The sequence below is a fragment of the Nomascus leucogenys genome, chromosome 7b, assembly GCF_006542625.1.
Source record: "Nomascus leucogenys isolate Asia chromosome 7b, Asia_NLE_v1, whole genome shotgun sequence".
Taxonomy (NCBI): Eukaryota; Metazoa; Chordata; class Mammalia; order Primates; family Hylobatidae; genus Nomascus; species Nomascus leucogenys.
The window spans coordinates 11,379,158-11,397,603 of record NC_044387.1 but is presented as its reverse complement, the minus strand read 5'-3'; the positions used below and the strand labels follow the sequence as shown (position 1 = coordinate 11,397,603).

Below are 18,446 nucleotides of genomic sequence, written 5' to 3'. Positions count from 1 at the left end.
GCCCACCCTCACTCACAGAGCCCTGGGCGCTGATTGGAAGGGACAGGCCCAGCAGTAAGAGGACAGCCAGCAGCCAGTCTCCCTGTTGGAAAGGAGCCACACACGTGCACAGGGGCCCTCGGGAGCAGCCCTGTGTCCACCCCTTCCTGATTCCACCTCCTAGAGAGGGAGCCCAGGGGAGGCCATGGCTGAGACCCAGGACAGGCTCAGTCGGGGGAAGGAGCCCAGGGAGGGGGCAGGTGTCCAGGCTGGGCCCAGAGAGAGTGCTGGGGAGAGGAGCAGCCCAGGAGGCAGAGCCCAGCCACAGAGGGGAGGGGAGCTGAGTCCCGGGGACAGGAGGCTCCAGAGGCAGAGATGGAGCCCAGGGCTAGGGTGGCAGGTGTCAGGGCTGTGGCTTCAGCTTGGGGTCTGTCCTGGGCGTTCTGCATTGGTTCCCAGCTCTGGGATGTGTTATTTATGTGCCTGATTACAGCAGGTGCCTCCCACCTCATGATTTCTAGAAAGTCCTCAGAAGCCGCGTATAAGTCCAAGAACGGGTCTCACACGCAGCTGCTCCTGGGCAGAAACGACTCACTGTTTCCCTGGCCTAGACACACAACACACACACACACACACACACACACAAAATACTGGCACTACACACAACACACACAACACACACACCATACTCACACTACACACAACACACAAACATACAAGACACACACAAACACACATGCACATACACAACACACACAACACACGTGCACACACACACACACAGTGACAGAGACTTGACAATAAGAAACCTCCTCCAGGTGCCCCAGAGCTCTCCGGGGCCCACCCCAGCCCCGCCCTGAGCTGAGGAATTTGGGGTTTGCCACCCAGGGGTGGGTGTGGGAAGGACCAGGTTGTCAAAGCTGCCCTTTGCTTGTGTCTCTGGGTTTGACAACAGCCCTAACTCCACTCTTTGAAGCACGTGATGAAAAATGTGCGGTCATTCTGGGAAAGGGGCCAGTGTAGGGGAGGCCAGAACCCCACCTTCCAAGGGCCCCGGCCCCTGTCCCCCGGGCCTCAACTCACAGCTTTGCCCATGACCTGGGAACCCTGTGGGTCCTGGGATGGGAACTAGACACAGCCCCATGACACTGCTGAGACCTGGGCTGGGAACTGAGAGCCTGTGGTCCCTCTGGGCTGTAGGGAGGCGGGGCCCCCACAGTAGTGGCAGAGCCGGGACCCCGGACACAGCTGCATGGACTCCAGACCCAAGTGGAACCTCCATTCTGGTCCCAGGGTGACCCGGGCTGTACAGTCCGGCACCTGCCCAGGGTCCCTCTGCCCTGCTTTCTCCCTCGGCAGTCTGGACCCCAGCTGCGTGCCTGCCTTGTCCCCCCTTACAGGGGACCAGGGTGAATCTCAGGTGAAGCCTGCACCTGTGAAGGAGGCCATTCTCCCTGCTCCCATCCCTGCCGCCCACATGGGGAACCAGCTCCTTCCTGTCCCCGGGGACCTTTCCTGGGCTCTGGTGGAAACTCCAGTGGGATGTGGGGTCTTACATTTTCCCTCAGTGTTGCAGAGGCCCAAATGGGGGCGGAGCTGTCAGTCCCCAGGAGCTGACCCCTGTCACCTGTGCTTAGAAGTGTCTCCGGGAGGCACAGTGCTTTATCAGTGTTATCTACAAGCATTTTACAGTGTAGTTTGTTTTTTGTTGTTGTTATTTGTTTTTGGTTTTTTTTGAGACAGGGTCTCACTGTGTCACCCAGGCTGGAGTGCAGTGGCGCGATCTCAGCTCACTGAAACCTCCGCCTCCCAAGTTCCAGGATTCTCCTGCCTCCAACTCTCGAGTAGCTAGGATTATAGGTGTGCACCACCACACCCAGCTAATTTTTGTAGTTTTAGTAAAGATGGGGTTTCACCACTTTGGTCCAGGATGGTCTCAAACTCCTGACCTCAAGGGATCCGCCCACCTGGCGTCCCAAAGTGTTTGGATTACAGGCGTTAGCCACCGTGTCCATCCGTGAGTGCTAGTTTTAGATCGGATCCCAGGCCCCAGGCTGTGTCTGTCATGGGCAATCATGATGAACTTTTGTTGTGCTGTGCTCTGGGAAAAGCTGGACATTTTGCCACCCTCTCCGCTCCACTCCACTCCACATAGCTAACAAACCAAACCCATCAGAATCCCAGCATGGAGGGCAATGCAGTCTCATGATGGTTGGACAGACTGGCAGAAGCAGCGCTGAACAGTTCCTGGGTAAGTCCAAGGGAATAAGATCATGATTCCAGTCAATTCTTGGTGAATGTCATCCGCCTACCCTACCCTCAGAACAAATACAGATTTTCAAAATCTACCGCTTTTTTCTTTCAAATTTTCTACCCATGGAAGAATGAATCACCATCCGGAGACAGCAGGGAAGGTTGTTGCTTAATCAAGATGCTGGTGTGTTTCAGGGAGCTGGCCAGGGTGCAGTGAGCTTGTGGCCACGTTCCCTGGGTGGGAAGACTGCCCACCATCAGGACTGCCCTGTGACAATCAGAAAATTCTGGACAGAGACTGTGACCCTCCGTGTCACTCTGGGGCAGGGGGTAATGGTTCCACACACTTCTATGGGGACCTGGAGAGTGGAGACCAGAGCACTGGTGGGCGGGCAGGCGAGCCTGGGTCTAAGAGCCCACTGTGCCTGCCACTGTCCTGTACCTCGGCACGTCACCTCCCCTGAAACCTCTCTTTACTCATCTGTAAAGTGGGGTCCATTATACCTCCCTCTCAACTGTGCACTTGGAGGGCAGTGGGGGCTGGATTTGGGACAGACCTGGCACGCACCAGGCGTTGGGCCAATCTGAGTTTCCTCCTCTCCCTGAGTCAAGCTGCCTGACGTGATGGCAGTCTCCCTGCCCACAAGGTCTGGTCCAGCCCCTCCACCCAGGAAGCCCTCGGGGAGGTGATGCCGCCGGCAGCGCTGTGGTTTTGGCACCCACAGGCATAGGATGAGCTGCTGTGGAAGGTGCCTGCTGCCCCTCAGGGTCTGTACCTCGGCCGCCCTCCAGGGTGGGGCCCTATCCTCCTCCCACTGCCTTCTCCAGCCCTCACCACCCCAGGCAGGCACTGCTTCCCAGAGAGCCACCTGGGTCAGGGGTAAAGTGGCCTCTGTGGTCAAAGTCTGAAAAAGTTGCCCCCACACCTGCCTAACGGTGCACAGGGCTTTCTCGGGGGATGGGGGGAGGCAGGCAAGACTGGCACCTTTGCTGAGTCACATCCCTTCCACCGGGGCCCTGAGTCTGTAGGACGGAAGGATGTGGCCTTGCGTGTCGGAGGGTTCTGAGAACACAGAAGGCTCCTGAGTCCTCGAAGGGCATCCTCAGTGGGAGAGTGGCCCCGAGCAGAGAGGAGCATAAGGGGCAAGGCACACCCCTTGAGAGGTCGGTGTCATCAGGGAGCCTGTTTGCCTGTAGACATCCGTCTCCACTCTTTATTTATATATATTTTTTTAGTAAGGGTCTCACCCTGTCACCCAGGCTGGAGCACAGTGGCAAGATCACAGCTTGCTGCAACCTCAACCTCCCGGGCTTAACCGATCCTCCCACTTCAGCCTCCCAAGTAGCTGGGACTACAGGCGTGCGTCACCACACCCAGCTAATTTCCGTGTGTGCGTGTGTGTGTGTGTGTGTGTGCGTGTGTGCGTTTAGTAGGGATGGGGTTTTTCCATGTTGCCCCGGCTAGTCTTGAACTTCTAGGTTCAGGCAATCCTCCCGCCTCAGCCTCCCGAGGTGCTGGGATCACAGGCGTGAGCCGCCACTGGCAGGGATCTCCTCTCCTTGACATTGCAGTGAGAAAGGGCAAAAGTAGCCAGTCTCACGGAGCAGAAACGTGCTTCCTGTCCTGACCTGCTACGCGCTGCCTCCTTACAAGTGCTGCCAGATCGCCTGGTTCATATCCTGGAGCCCCAGCCCGGGCCATGTGGTGAAAGTGGCCGAGTTCCTGGCCAAGCACAACAAAGTGAAGCTGAGCATCTTCACCGCCCGCCTCTACCACGACTGTGACCCGGGATTCCAGCATGGGCTTCGTAGACTGCAGGACAAAGGGGCACGTGTGCAGATCATGTCTTCTAAGGGTGAGAGGTTGGGGCCTGAGGGGTGTGGGGAGGGGGAGGGACAGCATGAGGGGCAGGGGAGTCTGGGATGCCATTGGGACGATGTCCCAGGAGAGCCTGCAGGGACTGAGCCAGCACTGACAGCCAGGAGATCACACCTAGGAGGGGCAGGCCCAGGGTCAGGGGAGAGAGGTCTGCTGGGCCTGACTTCTTTTTCCCCTCTTTTATCTCAGAATTTGAACACTGTTGAGAAGACTGTGTACAAGAGAGATGCGCCATGTCAGTCTTGCAAGGGACAGCGTGAAAACTACCCATCTCCGGTCACCAAGTTGGAGGGGAGCCTCACAGCTGATCCCCTCGCTTCTCTCAGCTCCTGCTCAGCCTCCTGATGCCTTCCCTCTGTCCTGGATCAGATTCACCCCTGCCTGGGCCTTCTGAGCTGCTCCTGCCCTGAGTACCTCCCCTCAGTGGCCCCCACCTCACTGCCTCCTCCCCACTTTCCTGACCCTGCCTGTGAGAGGCTGCTTTCTGCCTCCAGAGCAACCTCCATCCAACCCCCAGTCTCCTTCCTCCCATCCTGGTGGCCCCTAGCCTGGCTCCTTCCATCTCCTCATCGTACCTAAATCTTGTCATTGAACTGATATAAATAGGTAGTAGAAATATACATAAGTGTGAAAGTTCAGTTTTGAGAAACACCTTTTGTAAAAAACTAATGGTAAGTATTGGGTCGTTCTTGTCATGCCCAACTCACACAGAGCCCAGGAGCCAGGAGGGGAAACCGATCGGGCTACAGAACATCGCTTCCACAAGCCTGATGGCTGAAACTGCTCACTGTACCCTGAAACCAGCTTTACTTATAGCTTCTGAGATAAATTGCTGCAACTCTGGGACTCACGATGCCTACCACAGTGCCTCATCAATGGAACCTGCCAGCTCCCAACCCTTCCTAGGGCCCATGAACTGTCTGAAAAGAGGAACAGAAATATTTCTCCTTTTTGTAAAATCTTTAACCTTCCCTTTGTTCTTCATGTACACACTGAATTGCAATTCTTCTTCCCAAATAAAACATTACATTTAGAAATTTCTCTCCATAGTTTTATTTTGACTTCAACATACATGGGGTCAGAAGTGGAATCCAATTCTCACTTCCCTCCAGGGGACACAGCAGCCCACAGAACGAAGGAGGGAGGTACCCACACTGGTAATCTCTTCTGCCCCCTGGCAGATCTTTCTTGGACAAAACTCCAGAACTGGGTTTGCATTCCGTTTCATTTGGGATAAGGTTGGGAAGGGGTCTTCCCCTTCCTGTTTGGGAGATTTTCTGTTAGGAGGGTTATTTTCTTCCCGTTGATCTGGGCTGTGAGGTCTGGACCTCGACAAGTTTGGAAGAGGTGATTCCCCCTCATTTGGAGGAAGCTATCATCCTTCCTGGTAAACACCTACTTTATTTCCCATCAGTGCTTGCATTTATTGTGCTTTTGTGTATTTGATGTCAAACTAAATTACCTAGATAAACTGAGCAACAGGCAAGGCGCGGTGGCTCACACCTATAATCCCAGCACTGTGGGAGGCTAAAGCAGGTGGATCACCTGAGGTCACGAGTTTGAGACCAGCCTGGCCAACATGGTGAAACTCCATCTCTACTAAAAATACAAAAATTAGCTGGGTGTGGTGGCGGGCGCTTGTAGTCCCAGCTACTCGGTAGGCTGAGGCAAGAGAATTGCTGGAACCCGGGAGGCGGAGGCTACTGTGAGCCAAGATCATGCCACTGCACTCCAGCCTGGGTGACAGAGTGAGACTCTGTCCCAAAAAAAAACAAAAAAAAACTGAATTACAAATGAAATCAAAGTTCAAAGGCATGCCAAGATATTTTCTGGGACTCCAGCCTGTAACATCTTCAAACATTATAGGAATTATTCAAACTATTGTTTTGTTTTTTGAGATGGAGTTTTTGTTGTTGTTGTTGTTGTTGTTTTGTTTGTTTGTTTTTTGGAGATGGAGTTTTGCTCTGTTGCCCAGGCTGGAGTGCAATGACTTGATCTCAGCTCACTGCAATATCTGCCTCCTGGGTTCAAGCGATTCTCCTGCCTCAGCCTCCCAAGTAGCTGGGATTATAGGCATGCGCCACCATGCCTGGCTAATTTTTGTATTTTTAGTAGAGACGGGGTTTCTCCATGTTGGTCCAGGCTGGTCTCAAACTCCCAACCTCAGGTGATCAGCCCGCCTCGGCCTCCCAAAGTGCTGGGATTACAGGCATGAGCCACCATGCCCGGCCCAATCTATTGTTCTTAAAACTAAACCAAAAGACCATGGTTTAAAAATCATACACTTTAAATAAGATATGCATATCTCATTGATATCTTTTTTTTTTTTTTGAGTCTCGCTCTGTTGCCCAGGCTGGAGTGCAGTGGCAGGATCTAGGCTCGCTGCAACCTCTGCCTCCTGGGTTCAAGTGATTCTCCTGCCTCAGCCTCCCGAGTAGCTGGGATTACAGGTGCGCCACCACCACGCCCAGCTAAGTTTTGCAATTTTAGTAGAGATGGGGTTTCACCATGTTGGCCAGGCTGACCTCGAACTCCCAAAGAGCTGGGATTACAGGTGTGAGCCACCATGCCAGGCCCTGGATAACTTTCTTTAAATCAACAAAGTAATAAATTTTGTCACACTGTCAGCTCGCTTGCATGTAGACATGGCTTAGGTTTTACAATGGTAAGACTCCAATATAAGGAGAGTTTAGGCCAGGCACAGTGGATGAGGTCATCGGGGTAGTTCCTAATCCAGAAAATCTGGTGTCCTTATAAAGGGGAGATTTAGGCCGGGAGTGGTGGCTCACATCTGTAATCCCAGCACTATGGGAGGCTGAGGTGGGCGGATCAGGAGTCAGAAGTTTGAAACCAGCCTGGCCAATATGGTGAAATCCCCTCTCTACTAAAAATACAGAAATTAGCCGGGTGTGGTGCTGCACACCTGTGATCCCAGCTACTCGGGAGTCTGAGGCAGGAGAATTTCTTAAACCTGGGTGGCAGAGGTTGAAGTGAGCCGAGATCACGCCATTGCACCACATCCTGGGTGACAGAGCGAGACTCCGTCTCAAAAAAAAAAAAAAAAAAGAAAAAGCTTAAAACAAAGACGGGACGTTCTTCCTTCTGTCTTCTGAGGCCTCCCTAGCCTGTAGTGCAGGAGCTTCTAATAAATGATCACAACTTCACCACACCCTGGGGCTCACCTTGAGTTCTTTCCCGTGAGAGATCCAAGAACCCATTCTTGGGGTCCGGATCGGGTCCCCTTTTCCAGCAACAAACACAGGCCACAGTGGCCAGGCCAATCCTCCCCTCCTCCTGGAGACAACACCTAAGCACAGGCCCGTCCTAGACACCACAGGGTCTCTGCTGCAGGAATTCTCTGGAGGAGCAGTGGGAATGCTGCCTGCGGGAAGGACCAGGAAAGGGTTCCGCCTTCCTTTCCATCCTCCCTGCTTCTCAGCCTGGGAGACTCAGCTCTATGATTAACCAGCACTACACCGTGCAGATCTGATATCTCTCCTGGCAGGACCCCGCTCATTCTGGAATCTTCCATGGACTGTAGCCCCAACATTAGGACAGATAGGGTGGAAGGGATACCATTCCCAGGAACCTTCTAAATTCCCACCCAAGCTCCTGTGTCCCCAGGGGCCATGCAGGGTCTAGGGGGTGGTCGGGGTGTGCAGGGCGGGAGGATATGGGGGGACAAGCTGGGCAAGGTTCAGTGGGACTCCTTGGTGTGGATCCTAGACTCTGCAGTGACTGCCCCTAGTCCTCGCCCTTGGGATTCAACTTTCCTAGGGGCTCTTTTGTTTTTCTTTTTCTTTTAGACAGAGTCTCGTTCTTGTCGACTAGGCTAGAGTGCAGTGGCACAATCTCAGCTCGCTGCAACCTCTGCCTCCCAGGTTCAAATGAGTCCCCTGCTTCAGACTCCTGAGTAGCTGGGATTACAGATGCCCGCCACCACGCCTGGCTAATTTTTGTATTCTTAGTAGAGACGAGGTTTTGCCATGTTGCCCAGGCTGGTCTCGAACTCCTGACCTCAGGTCATCAGCCTGCCTGAGCCTCCCAAAGTGCTGGGATTACAGGCATGAGCCATGGCCCCTGGCCTGGCTCTTTGGTGTTTATGATCTGAAGGGTGTTGGTTGATATGCATGAAGACGAGGACACAGGTTCCAGAATGCAAATGTGAAGTCCAGGTCCTTCATCTCCGACCTGGGAGGCCCTTTAGGAGCAGTAAGTCCCCTCCCTCGTGTCTCCTCTCCTGCCCCTTTCCATGGAGCGATGAAAAACCTCAAAGTAGCTAGCTGTGGGGGAGAAGGGACACAGGAAGTCCTGGCCAGCACTCCAGCTCTGCTGTTGATTTGCTGTGTGACCTGGGGACAGTATCTTAGCCTCTCTGTGCTTGGGACCTCCTCCGACTTCAGGATCACTGTCCTCCCCTCCCAGTGCTATCTGGGGGCTGGGTTAGGTAATGGGCACTGGATCCGCTGGAGATGCAGTCCTGAGCCTGACCCCAGTGCTCATTTCACATCAGCCTCAGGGTCCTGCCAGGAGGCTGAATGACAAAGGTCAGTGGGGTGGTGGGGAGGGGGCTGCAGCCTGCCCTGTCCACCATGGGAGTGGCATCTGGTCTACGGTCTCAGCCCTGGTCTGGATCCCTGTTCCTCTCTGTGGCTATTCCTTTCATTTATTTTAGTTTAGTTTAGTTTCTGAGATGGAGTTTTGTTCTTATTGCCCAGGCTGGAGTGCAGTTGGCCAGGTTGATTTTGAACTCCTGACCTCAGGTGATCCACCTGCCTCAGCCTCCCAAAGTACTGGGATAACAGGCACCGTGACCAGCCATCAATTCCTTTCTTTTTTCTTTCTTTTATTTATTTATTTATTTATTTATTTATTTATTTATTTATTTATTTTTTGAGACAGGGTCTCGTTCTGTTGCCAGGGTGGAGTGCAGTGGTGTGATCTTGGCTCACTGCAACCTCTGCCTCCAAGGTTCAAGTGATTTCCCTGCCTCAGCCTCCCAAATAGCTGGAACTACGGGTGCAGGCCACCACGCCTGGCTAATTTTTTGTATTTTAGTAGAGATGGGGTTTCACCATGTTGGCCAGGATGGTCTTCATCTCCTTACCTCGTGATTTGCCCGCCTCAGCCTCCCAAAGTGTTGGGATTACAGGTGTGAGCCACTGCATCTGGCCTTTGTTCTTTTGTAAACTATACCTGGGGAAGAAGTTGGGTCTGGCTGTACCTGGAGAGGGAATTGGGGATGGGAGGATGGGAGGTGAGCTGTCTCCATCAGACTTTCCTTGCCAAGCCTGAGGAAAGCAGAGAAAGAAAGGAGCCTGAGGGATCTGAAGCGCCCCAGGGCCCTCCCACTCCAGTGCCCCAAAAGGAAGAGGGTGGAGCCACCCTCATCAAGCCCTGGGAGGTGACTTTTTGTGACTTTTGGAGAGCTGCCAAAAGTGAAACTTAGTGCCCCAGACAAGCAGGGGCAAGTCTGCCAAGGAAGCTGTGGCCAGAAGCACAGATCAGGTACTGCTGCCCGCACTGTCCACTGGGCCCTCTGCTGCCGCTTCCTGCCTGGCAGCCCTTCTGGGCCTCAGCCCTGGCCTCCCGCTGCCCCAACCCCAGCCCTGGGCTCCTTCCCCCCTGGCTTCCCTGCTGTCCCCACTCCCACCCAGGCTCTTTGCCCTGCTGTGTGGTCGCCCCACTGCTGCTTCTGAATGGGCCACCTCCCCAGCCTGCACCAGCCCAAGCCCCCTGCTGAGACTCTCCCCTAAAAGTCATGGCTGGGCTACTGCTCCCCACCTTGGGAGGGCGCTCTCTCTTTGTGCCTCCTGCCATTCCTGGGCTCTGGAACTGGGAGAACTGAACTAAAGGATGATGGGAGCAATCTGGAATTTTGTTCACAGCGCTTTGATGAACTTTGTGTAAGATTTACTTTGTTTCAATACAAAGTCTTAGGAGAGGGTGTGGGGAGGGAATGGTCTCTGAAGCACAAGGCAAATCATCTCTTCAGGGATGTCTCCACTGTGGGCAGAGGAGGACGCAGACGACCCTGAACACACGCTCCTCCTCCACGATCAGCATTCACCGTTTATAATGACACCAGTAACACGGAATATAGGGAAAAACTCAATGATCGGGAGAAATGCTTTTATTTTAAAATTTAGTAAGAAGAGAGCCTGGTCTCCAATGGCTCCCTCCTGCAGGGCCCGGGATGCAGAGGCTGGACAGGGCTGGCCGGGAAAGGGGCCCAGCTCCGTGGCCTGGGCAGGTTACCTCACATGAGCTCAGATCCTCTTAGCACTTAGAAAAGTGGCTTGAGCCTGGGGATGGAAGTGCTACCCTGATTTTTTGTTTCGTTTTGTTTTTTTGAGAAGGGGAGTCTCAGTCTGTCGCCCAGGCTGGAGCGCAATCTCGGCTCACTACAAGCTCCACCTCCTGGGTTCATGCCATTCTCCAGCCTGGCCAGGCAAAATGGCTCATGCCTGTAATCCCAGCACTTTGGGAAGCTGAGAGGGGAGGATCATCACTAAAGGCCAGGAGTTCCAAACCAGCCTGGGCAACATAGGGAGACCCCTTATCTACTAAAACTAAAAAAAAATAAAATAAAATAACATGAATAGGTAAAATGCCAGGAATTAATTGAACTGAAATATTAAGAGCTCTTATTTTGAAGTGGAGAATTTTATTCACTTTTCTTATTTTTAATGGGTTAGAGGATGGGTGGCAGAAATACTGGGAGGATGGGAGAGCCATCCCTGGAAAGACCAGAGCTGGGGCCCCGAGCTGGGAGAGGTCAACCCGGCCCTGCTGCCCTTGCCAGCATCTCCTTCTCTTCTCCTCTCCCCGGTCTTCCTGCTTGGGAAAGCTGCAGAAATTCTCAGGACTTGGAGGCTTGAAATGCTCAGGGGTTTTCCAGAAAGCAGAATAGAAAGTAGAAGGGCAACCACCAATCAGAGAGGCCAAAGAAAGGGAGCTCAGGCCCTCAGGGAGACAGGAAGTGAGCGAATGGTCACAATCCTGGCAGGGCACGGTGGCTCACGCCTATAATCCCAGCACTTTGGGAGGCCAAGGCAGGTGGATCACGAGGTCAAGAGATCGAGACCATCCTGGCCAACATGGTAAAACTCCATCTCTATAAAAATACAAAAATTAGCCGGGCATGAAGGAGGGTGCCTGTAATTCCAGCTACTTGGGAGGTTGAGGCGGGAGAATTGCTTGAACCCGGGAGAATCACTTGAACCTGGTAGGTGGAGCTTGCAGTGAGCTGAGATTGGACCATTGCACTCCAGCCTGGGCGACAGAGCGAGACTCTCTCTCAAAAAAAAAAAAAAAAAAAAAACAGCAAAATCCAAAATTGAATCCTCTGTAGAATGTAATCAGAATTCAGGAGGGCAAAATCTATGTAATTCCTTCAGCCAAAAATCTGTCACAACACTCCCTTGGTGATAACAGCTTTTCTGTTCACTCAACTCTGTGTTTTGTGCAGACAAACTTGTCAAACACACACCTGAGCAAAGAGCACAGTGCTAGAGGAAGCCCCAGTTTCCACCCCGTCACTCCCCAAGGAGAAGGGTTCTGGTATTGGACATGTAGGGGTCAAGAGGCCTGTGGACCTCAAGGCGGGGGTGTCCAACTGCAGCTGGAAAGAGGGATCTGGGACTCAGGCGAGAGGCGTGTGAGCAGCTCACAGCAGGTCTGAGCCCAGGGGAGCCAGAAAGGCACACCCACAGTTCTCAGGCAGGGGATCCCCACCCAACCCAGGAAGAATAGTGACGAGCTCGGGGCATCCCCATGCAAAGAGCCTCAGCTGTGGGCAGCAGCGGGTGCCCTCCCAGATGGGAGGATGGAGGTAGCAGACAAGGTGGGAGGGAGCACTCCCCTCCTGCCAGCCCTTCCTCCCCCTGCTCCACTGCAGTCCTCCTGGCCACAACTAAAGGGGAGACCCTCCCTCACCAAGGGGGAGGGGCCCAAGTGAACAGAAAGAGTTGGGTTTGGCTGGGCGCAGGGGCTCACGCCTGTAATCCCAACACTTTGGGAGACCAAGGTGGGTGGATCACCTGAGTTCAGGAGCTCGAGACCAGCCTGGCCAACATGGTGAAACCCCGTCTGGACTAAAAATACAAAAATTAGCCAGGTGTGGTGGTGTGCACCTGTAATCCCAGCTACTTGGGAGGCTGAGGCAGGAGAATCACTTGAACTTGGAAGGTGGAGGTTGCAGTGAGCCAAGATCGCGCCACTGCACTCCAGCCTGGGTGACAGAGCGAGACTCTGTCTTAAAAAACAAAAAAGAGTTGGGTTTGAAAAGTGGCTTGAGCCTGGGGTGACTCCAGAGGACGCTCCCTTCATCTTTGGTTTTCCCCTTTCTGTTGCACAGAAACACAATGGCTCTGCTAACAGCCAAAACATTCAGGTTACAGTTTAACAACAAGCGCCGCGTCACAAAGCCTTACTACCCGAGGAAGGCCCTCTTGTGTTACCAGCTGACGCCGCAGAATGGCTCCACGCCTACCAGAGGCTACTTTAAAAACAAGGTGCCACACGGGCTCTCTGGGCACAGGGCTGGCAGGGGCTAACCGCATCTGATGTGTGCAGAAAATACATGAAATGCCTGCCTATGAATTTCTCAATTTTTGATTTAACATCCTCTGTGTTTTCCTAACCCTTGGTGCCTGCCTGGGTTTTGGCTTAGCTGGGTCTGGGTGGCCAAGCTTCCCTAGGACACTCCCGTTCCTTCCCGTCCCCGGACCTCTGAAGAGGCCAACCCTTCTGTAGAATGCTCCTTCTGCCCCTCTCATTTATTCATTCTCCCGATCTCAGCTCAGTCACTACTTCGGGAAAGCCGAGGTGCCGTGTCACGGTCTGAGTGCAACTCCATCACACCCCTGTCCTCTCCGCTCTATTGCCAGCCCAGACCTGCCCTGCCTCCCCCGCTCCCGCCCCCGCCCCGGCTCTCATCTGCTGTTTAGGATCATCCCGGGTTGGACACAGCCTCCCAGGCGGGTGTCCAAAGGCCGGGTCCACAGAGCTTCGGGACTGGGGCGTGGAGGTGTTGTCTCCTCCTCTGGACACGGGGATCTTTGTCCAATTTAGAGAAAGCTGTGGAAGTCCTGGGACAGATGAATTAACACACGGGTGCGTGAGTGCAGGGCCGTATAAACCAGGGAAGGCAGGAAGCGGGTGCTTGCCCTGCACTAGGCCAGGCCACGCACTAGAAAGTTCGCCGGACAGACCCCTCCGCCCCCCATCCCCCCCTGTCCCCCCCCCCCCATCCCCCCCTGTCCCAGCCCCCGCCCCCAGTCACATGACTCCTGGCCCCTCTCTTCTCACCTCCCTTCTCTCTGTTTGGGACCCTCCCCAGAAAAAGCGCCATGCAGAAATTCGCTTTATTAACAAGATCAAGTCTATGGGACTGGACGAAACACAGTGCTACCAAGTCACCTGTTACCTCACGTGGAGCCCCTGCCCCTCCTGTGCCCAGGAGCTGGCTGACTTCATCAAGGCTCACGACCATCTGAACCTGCGCATCTTCGCCTCCCGCCTGTACTGCCACTGGTGCAGGCGCCAGCAGGAGGGGCTGCGGCTTCTGTGTGGATCCCAGGTCCCGGTGGAGGTCATGGGCTTCTCAGGTAGGAAAGAGGCTTTGCAGTTCCAAGAGTGCAAATCCCCGGGGGCACAGGCTTGGCGGGGGCCGGGGGGGGGTGTTGGAGGAGGTTGGCGGGGGGCGGGAGGCAACGGAGGCGGGGATCTGTGGGAGGCCAGGAAGGAAGGATTGTGGCTCAGTCAAGCCCCAAGATCGGACACCACCCTGGAGGGAGAATTCCCCGGACAGAGCCATGTCCAGGGAGAGGAAGAGAAGAGAGGGGAAAGGAAGCAAGAGCTCCCGGCACTGCAGCTGCTGCCCCTGGGGCCTGGCTGGTTTCCCTCTTCCCTCTCAGAGTTTGCTGACTGCTGGGAAAACTTTGTGGACCACGAGGAACCGCTCTCCTTCAACCCCTCTGAGATGTTAGAGGAGCTAGATAAAAACAGTCGAGCCATAAAGCGACGGCTTGAGAAGATAAAGGTGAGGTACTGTCCTGCCTGCTGCCCCCGACCTCCTCACCGCCTGCCGCAGCCCCATACCCAGTCAAACCTCTGCCCACTGCCCTTACCCCTACCTTTTTTTCATTTCATTTCTTTTCTTTTCTTTTTTGAGACAAGGTCTCACTCTGTCACCCAGGCAGGAGTGCAGTGGTGCGATCTTGGCTCAGTGCAACCTCCGCCTCCCAGGTTCAAGTGATTCTCCTGCCTCAGCCTCCCGAGTAGCTGGGAGTACAGGCACTCGCCAACAAGCCCAGCTAATTTTTGCATTTTTAGTAGACACAGGGTTTTACCATGTTGCCCAGGCTGGTCTTGAACTCTCGGTCTCAAGTGACCTGCCCGCCTTGGCCTCCCAAAGTGCTGGGATTACAGGTGTGAGCCACCATGCCCCGCCCCACTACCTGTTTCCTTTTTGTGTTCTCCTTTCGCACCAGGGGCTCCCTCTTGTTCTTTTAGATTCCAGGGGTACATGTGCAGGGTTGTTACATGGATATATTGTGTGATGCTGAGGTTTGAGTCACCCAATCTACTGGAACATAGCACCCAATAGGTAGTTTTTCAACCCTGGCCCCCCTCCCACCCTCTCTTCTTTTGGAGTCTCCAGTGTCTATTATTTCCATCTTTATGTCCATGTGTACCTCTCACCATATACAAAAATTAACTCGGCCAGGCGCAGTGGCTCACGCCTGTAGTCCCAGCACTGGGAGGCCGAGGCAGGCGTATCTAGAGGTCAGGAGTTCGAGACTAGCCTGGCCAACATGGTGAAACCCCATCTCTGCACCTATAATCCCAGCTACTCAGGAGGCTGAGGCGTGAGAATTGCTTGAACCTGGGAGGTGGGAGGTTGCAGTGAGCCAAGATCATGCCACTGCACTCCAGCCTGGGCAACAGAGCAAGACTCTGTCCCGAAAAAAAAAAAATTAACTCAAGATGTGCTGGGCATGATGACTCAGGCCTGTAATCCCAGCACTTCAGGAGGCCAAGGCGGGTGGATCGCTTGAGCCCAGGAGTTCAAGACCAGCCTGGGCAACATGGCAAATCCCTATCTCTACAAAAAATACAAAAATCAGCCAGGCATGGTGGCACGTGTCCGTGGTCCCAGCCATTCGGGAGGGTGAATGCGAGATTGCATGAGTTCAGGGGGGTGAAGGCTGTAGTGAGCTGAGATCGTGCCACTGCACTCTAGCCTGGGCAACAGAGTGAGGCTTTGCTTTAAAAAATAATAATAACCCAAGATGAATTAAAGACTTAAATGTAAGACCTCAAACTATGAAAATCTTAGAAGAAAACCTGGGAAATATGAAATACTCTACTGGACGCTGGTCTATGCAAAGAATTTATGATTAAATTCTGAAAAGCAAATGCAACCAAAACAGAAGTTGACAATTGGGATCTAATTAAATGGAGCTCCTGCACAGCAAAAGAAACTATCAACAGAGTAAACAGACAATCTCCCTTTTTGAAGATGCTCTTGTCACCTCCCTGTTTTTCTCCAGGCCTTCTTGGCCCTTCTGGTGCCAGTTCGTTTCTCTTCCTAATGATCTCATCCTCACCTCTCCCTCCCTTCCTCCCTGTGGTGTCTCACCAGTTGGTACCTCCTAATTTCTCTCTTTCTCTCTCAGCAGTCCCGGAGTGTGGATGTTTTGGAGAATGGCTTAAGAAGTTTGCAGCTTGGACCCGTATCCCCCTCATTGTCAAGAGGCAACTCAAGATGACTTTCCCTGGGGCATGTCAGTTGCCTCATAGCCTGCTGGTCCTGTGAGCAAGCACCAAGCTCCACAGTGCCGGTTCCTTGCCCCAAACCTGGCCCCATCCAAGTACAGAAGACCTTTTTTTCCTCCTTTTTCCATAATGCTTTCTGTTCTAAGTGGGTGAATAATTTTATAATTGGAAAAATAAAGATAATTTTAAAGTCTGTAAATCCAGCTGGGTACGGCGGCTCACGCCTGTAATCCTAGCACTTTGGGGGGCTGAGATGCTCAGCCAATAAATTTCTATTGTTTATGAATCACCCAGCCTGTGGTATTTTGTTATAGGACATATGGACTAAGATACTGAGTTAAGGCCAGGCGCGGTGGCTCATGCCTATAATCCCAGCACTTTGAGAGGCCGAGGTGGGTGGATCACCAGAGGTCAGGAGTTTGAGACCAGCCTGACCAACATCGCGAAAACCTGTCTCTATTAAAAATACAAAAAATAGCCAGGCATGGTGGCATGCGCGTGTAATCCCAGCTACTTGGGAGGCTGAGGCAGGAAAATCACTTGAACCTAGCAGGTGGGGGTTGCAGTGAGCCAAGACCACGACACTGCACTCCAGCCTGGGCAAGAGAATGAGACTCCATCTCAAAAAAAAAAAAATAAGAAAAAAGGCCAGGCACGGTGGCTCACCAAAATGCTGTAATACCAGCATTTTGGGAGGCTGAGGCGGGTGGATCACCTGAGGTTGGGAGTTTGAGACCAGCCTGACCAACGTGGAGAAATCCCGTCTCTGCTAAAAATACAAAATTAGCCTGGCGTGGTGGTGCATGCCTGTAATCCCAGCTACTCGGGAGGCTGAGGCAGGAGAATCATTGAACCTGGGAGGTGGAGGTTGCAGTGAGCTGAGATAGTGCCATTGCACTCCAGCCTGGGTAACAAGAGCAAAACTCCGTCTCAAAAAAAAAAAAAAAAGTACAAAGGATTTTATTCTACAGCACCAAAAAAATAAAAATAAAAAACAAACAACAACAACAACGCTCTATTGAAGGATTCCCTGTTGAGTCTAGAATCACTGCATTATTTTGTAGTCCAGGTAACCTCCGTCCCTTCTCAGTATCTGTGTTCAAATAAATAAGGTCAAACTCTATGGAGCAGAGGTGCCCATAAAATTGATTGAAAAAAGCAAAAAACAGCCAGGTGCAGTGGCTCACGCTTGTAATCCCAGCACTTTGGGAGGCCAAGGTGGGCAGATCACAAGGTCAGGAGTTCGAGACCAGTATGGCCAACATGGTGAAACCCTGCTCTACTAAAAATGCAAAAAAATTAGCCAGGTGTGGTGGTGGACACCTGTAACCCCGGCTTCTCAGGAGGCTGAGGCAGAATTGCTTGAACCTGGGAGGCAGAGGTTGCAATGAGCTGAGATCACGCCACTGCACTCCAGCCTGGGTGACAGAGTGAGACTCCATCTCAAAATAAAATAAAATAATATAAATAAAATTATAATTATTTGAAGTCATTTCCACAGTTAATTGCTTAAGGCTGACACAGTTTCTGAAAACTTCGCGAGCATGCAAAATCCTAGAATATGGTATCTTTTTAAAAGGTTCATAAAAGGATGGAAAGGACTCTGAAAAGCACCCTTGAATACAGGTTCCTAGTAACTTTAAAGTCATATCATGTAAAAATAAATAAATTTTGAAAGATCATATCATAGGTAAGAATTTCCCATGAATTCCACAATCCCCAAGAATTGGACTGGGTAAGAATTCCTGTTGCTTCAATAAGAAAGAAAACAACTGACTGGTTTATAAAACTGCTAACACAAGTAAAACAAAAATTAATGAAATACCAAAAAACTTTGCCAGATTATCATGCTAAATCGGCCAATATTAAAATTGTTTAGATATACAATTTGAATGAACTTTATGGTCTAAATCAAATTACCTACGATAACCCATTAGTTGTCACTGCTATGCACCTAAATTGGAGAAGCAGCTAGTATTCAAGAGCACATAAGTCCAGTGTTAAGCATGGACTCATGGAGAACCAGGACGGCCGCCTTGTCCTTCCTGAGTCCTTAAAGCTTTTGTTATTAAAGGTTCTGTATTCCATGAGTCGTCATGGAAAAGATAAAATAATCCAAACTGAATATGTGGACTTACACATTGAGGAAATAGTTTATTTTTATTTATTTATTTATTTATTTATTTTTGAGATGGAGTTTCACTCTTGTGGCCCAGGCTGGAGTGCAATGGCACAATCTCTGCTCACTGCAACCTCCACCTCCCGGGTTCAAGCGATTCTCCTGCCTCAGCCTCCCGAGTAGCTGGGATTACAGGTGCCTGCCACCACGCTCAGCTAATTTTTGTATTTTTAATAGAGACAGGGTTTCACCGTGTTGCCCAGGCTGATCTTGAACTCCTGACCTCAGGTGATCCACCTGCCTAGGCCTCCCAAAGTGCTGGGATTACTGGCGTGAGCCACCGCGACCGGCCAAGGAAATAGTTTAAAACCAATATTTGGTTGCATATTCTTGGGAAGACAATCAAAGCTTCAGGTACATTTGACTGCCTGA

The 18,446-nt window shown here is 52.2% G+C and overlaps 1 protein-coding gene across 4 annotated transcripts; it reads left to right on the top strand.

The window, feature by feature from the left end:
- The first annotated feature begins 12,400 nt into the window (after positions 1 to 12,400).
- Positions 12,401 to 15,914, top strand: APOBEC3H (apolipoprotein B mRNA editing enzyme catalytic subunit 3H). Of its 4 annotated transcripts, none has more exons than XM_030815527.1 (4): positions 12,401 to 12,627; positions 13,455 to 13,722; positions 14,032 to 14,156; positions 15,799 to 15,914. In XM_030815527.1, exons 1-4 carry the CDS (start codon positions 12,478 to 12,480, stop codon positions 15,886 to 15,888), a joined length of 633 nt encoding a protein of 210 aa, XP_030671387.1. In that variant the 5' UTR covers positions 12,401 to 12,477; the 3' UTR covers positions 15,889 to 15,914. The 4 variants fall into 4 exon arrangements, with proteins under 4 accessions (XP_030671387.1, XP_030671386.1, XP_030671388.1 ...); XM_030815526.1 differs by having other exon boundaries at positions 15,796 to 15,914; XM_030815528.1 differs by lacking the exon at positions 15,799 to 15,914 and adding an exon at positions 14,630 to 14,689.
- The last annotated feature ends 2,532 nt before the right edge of the window (positions 15,915 to 18,446 follow it).

Bases quoted from the DNA above. Each gene is read 5' to 3' on its own strand.
- APOBEC3H (XM_030815526.1), top strand. From the start codon at position 12,478: ATGGCTCTGCTAACAGCCAAAACATTCAGGTTACAGTTTAACAACAAG. The intron at 12,628-13,454 runs GTGCCACACGGG...GACCCTCCCCAG, and splicing joins GAGGCTACTTTAAAAACAAG to AAAAAGCGCCATGCAGAAAT. The intron at 14,157-15,795 runs GTGAGGTACTGT...TTTCTCTCTCAG, and splicing joins GACGGCTTGAGAAGATAAAG to CAGTCCCGGAGTGTGGATGT.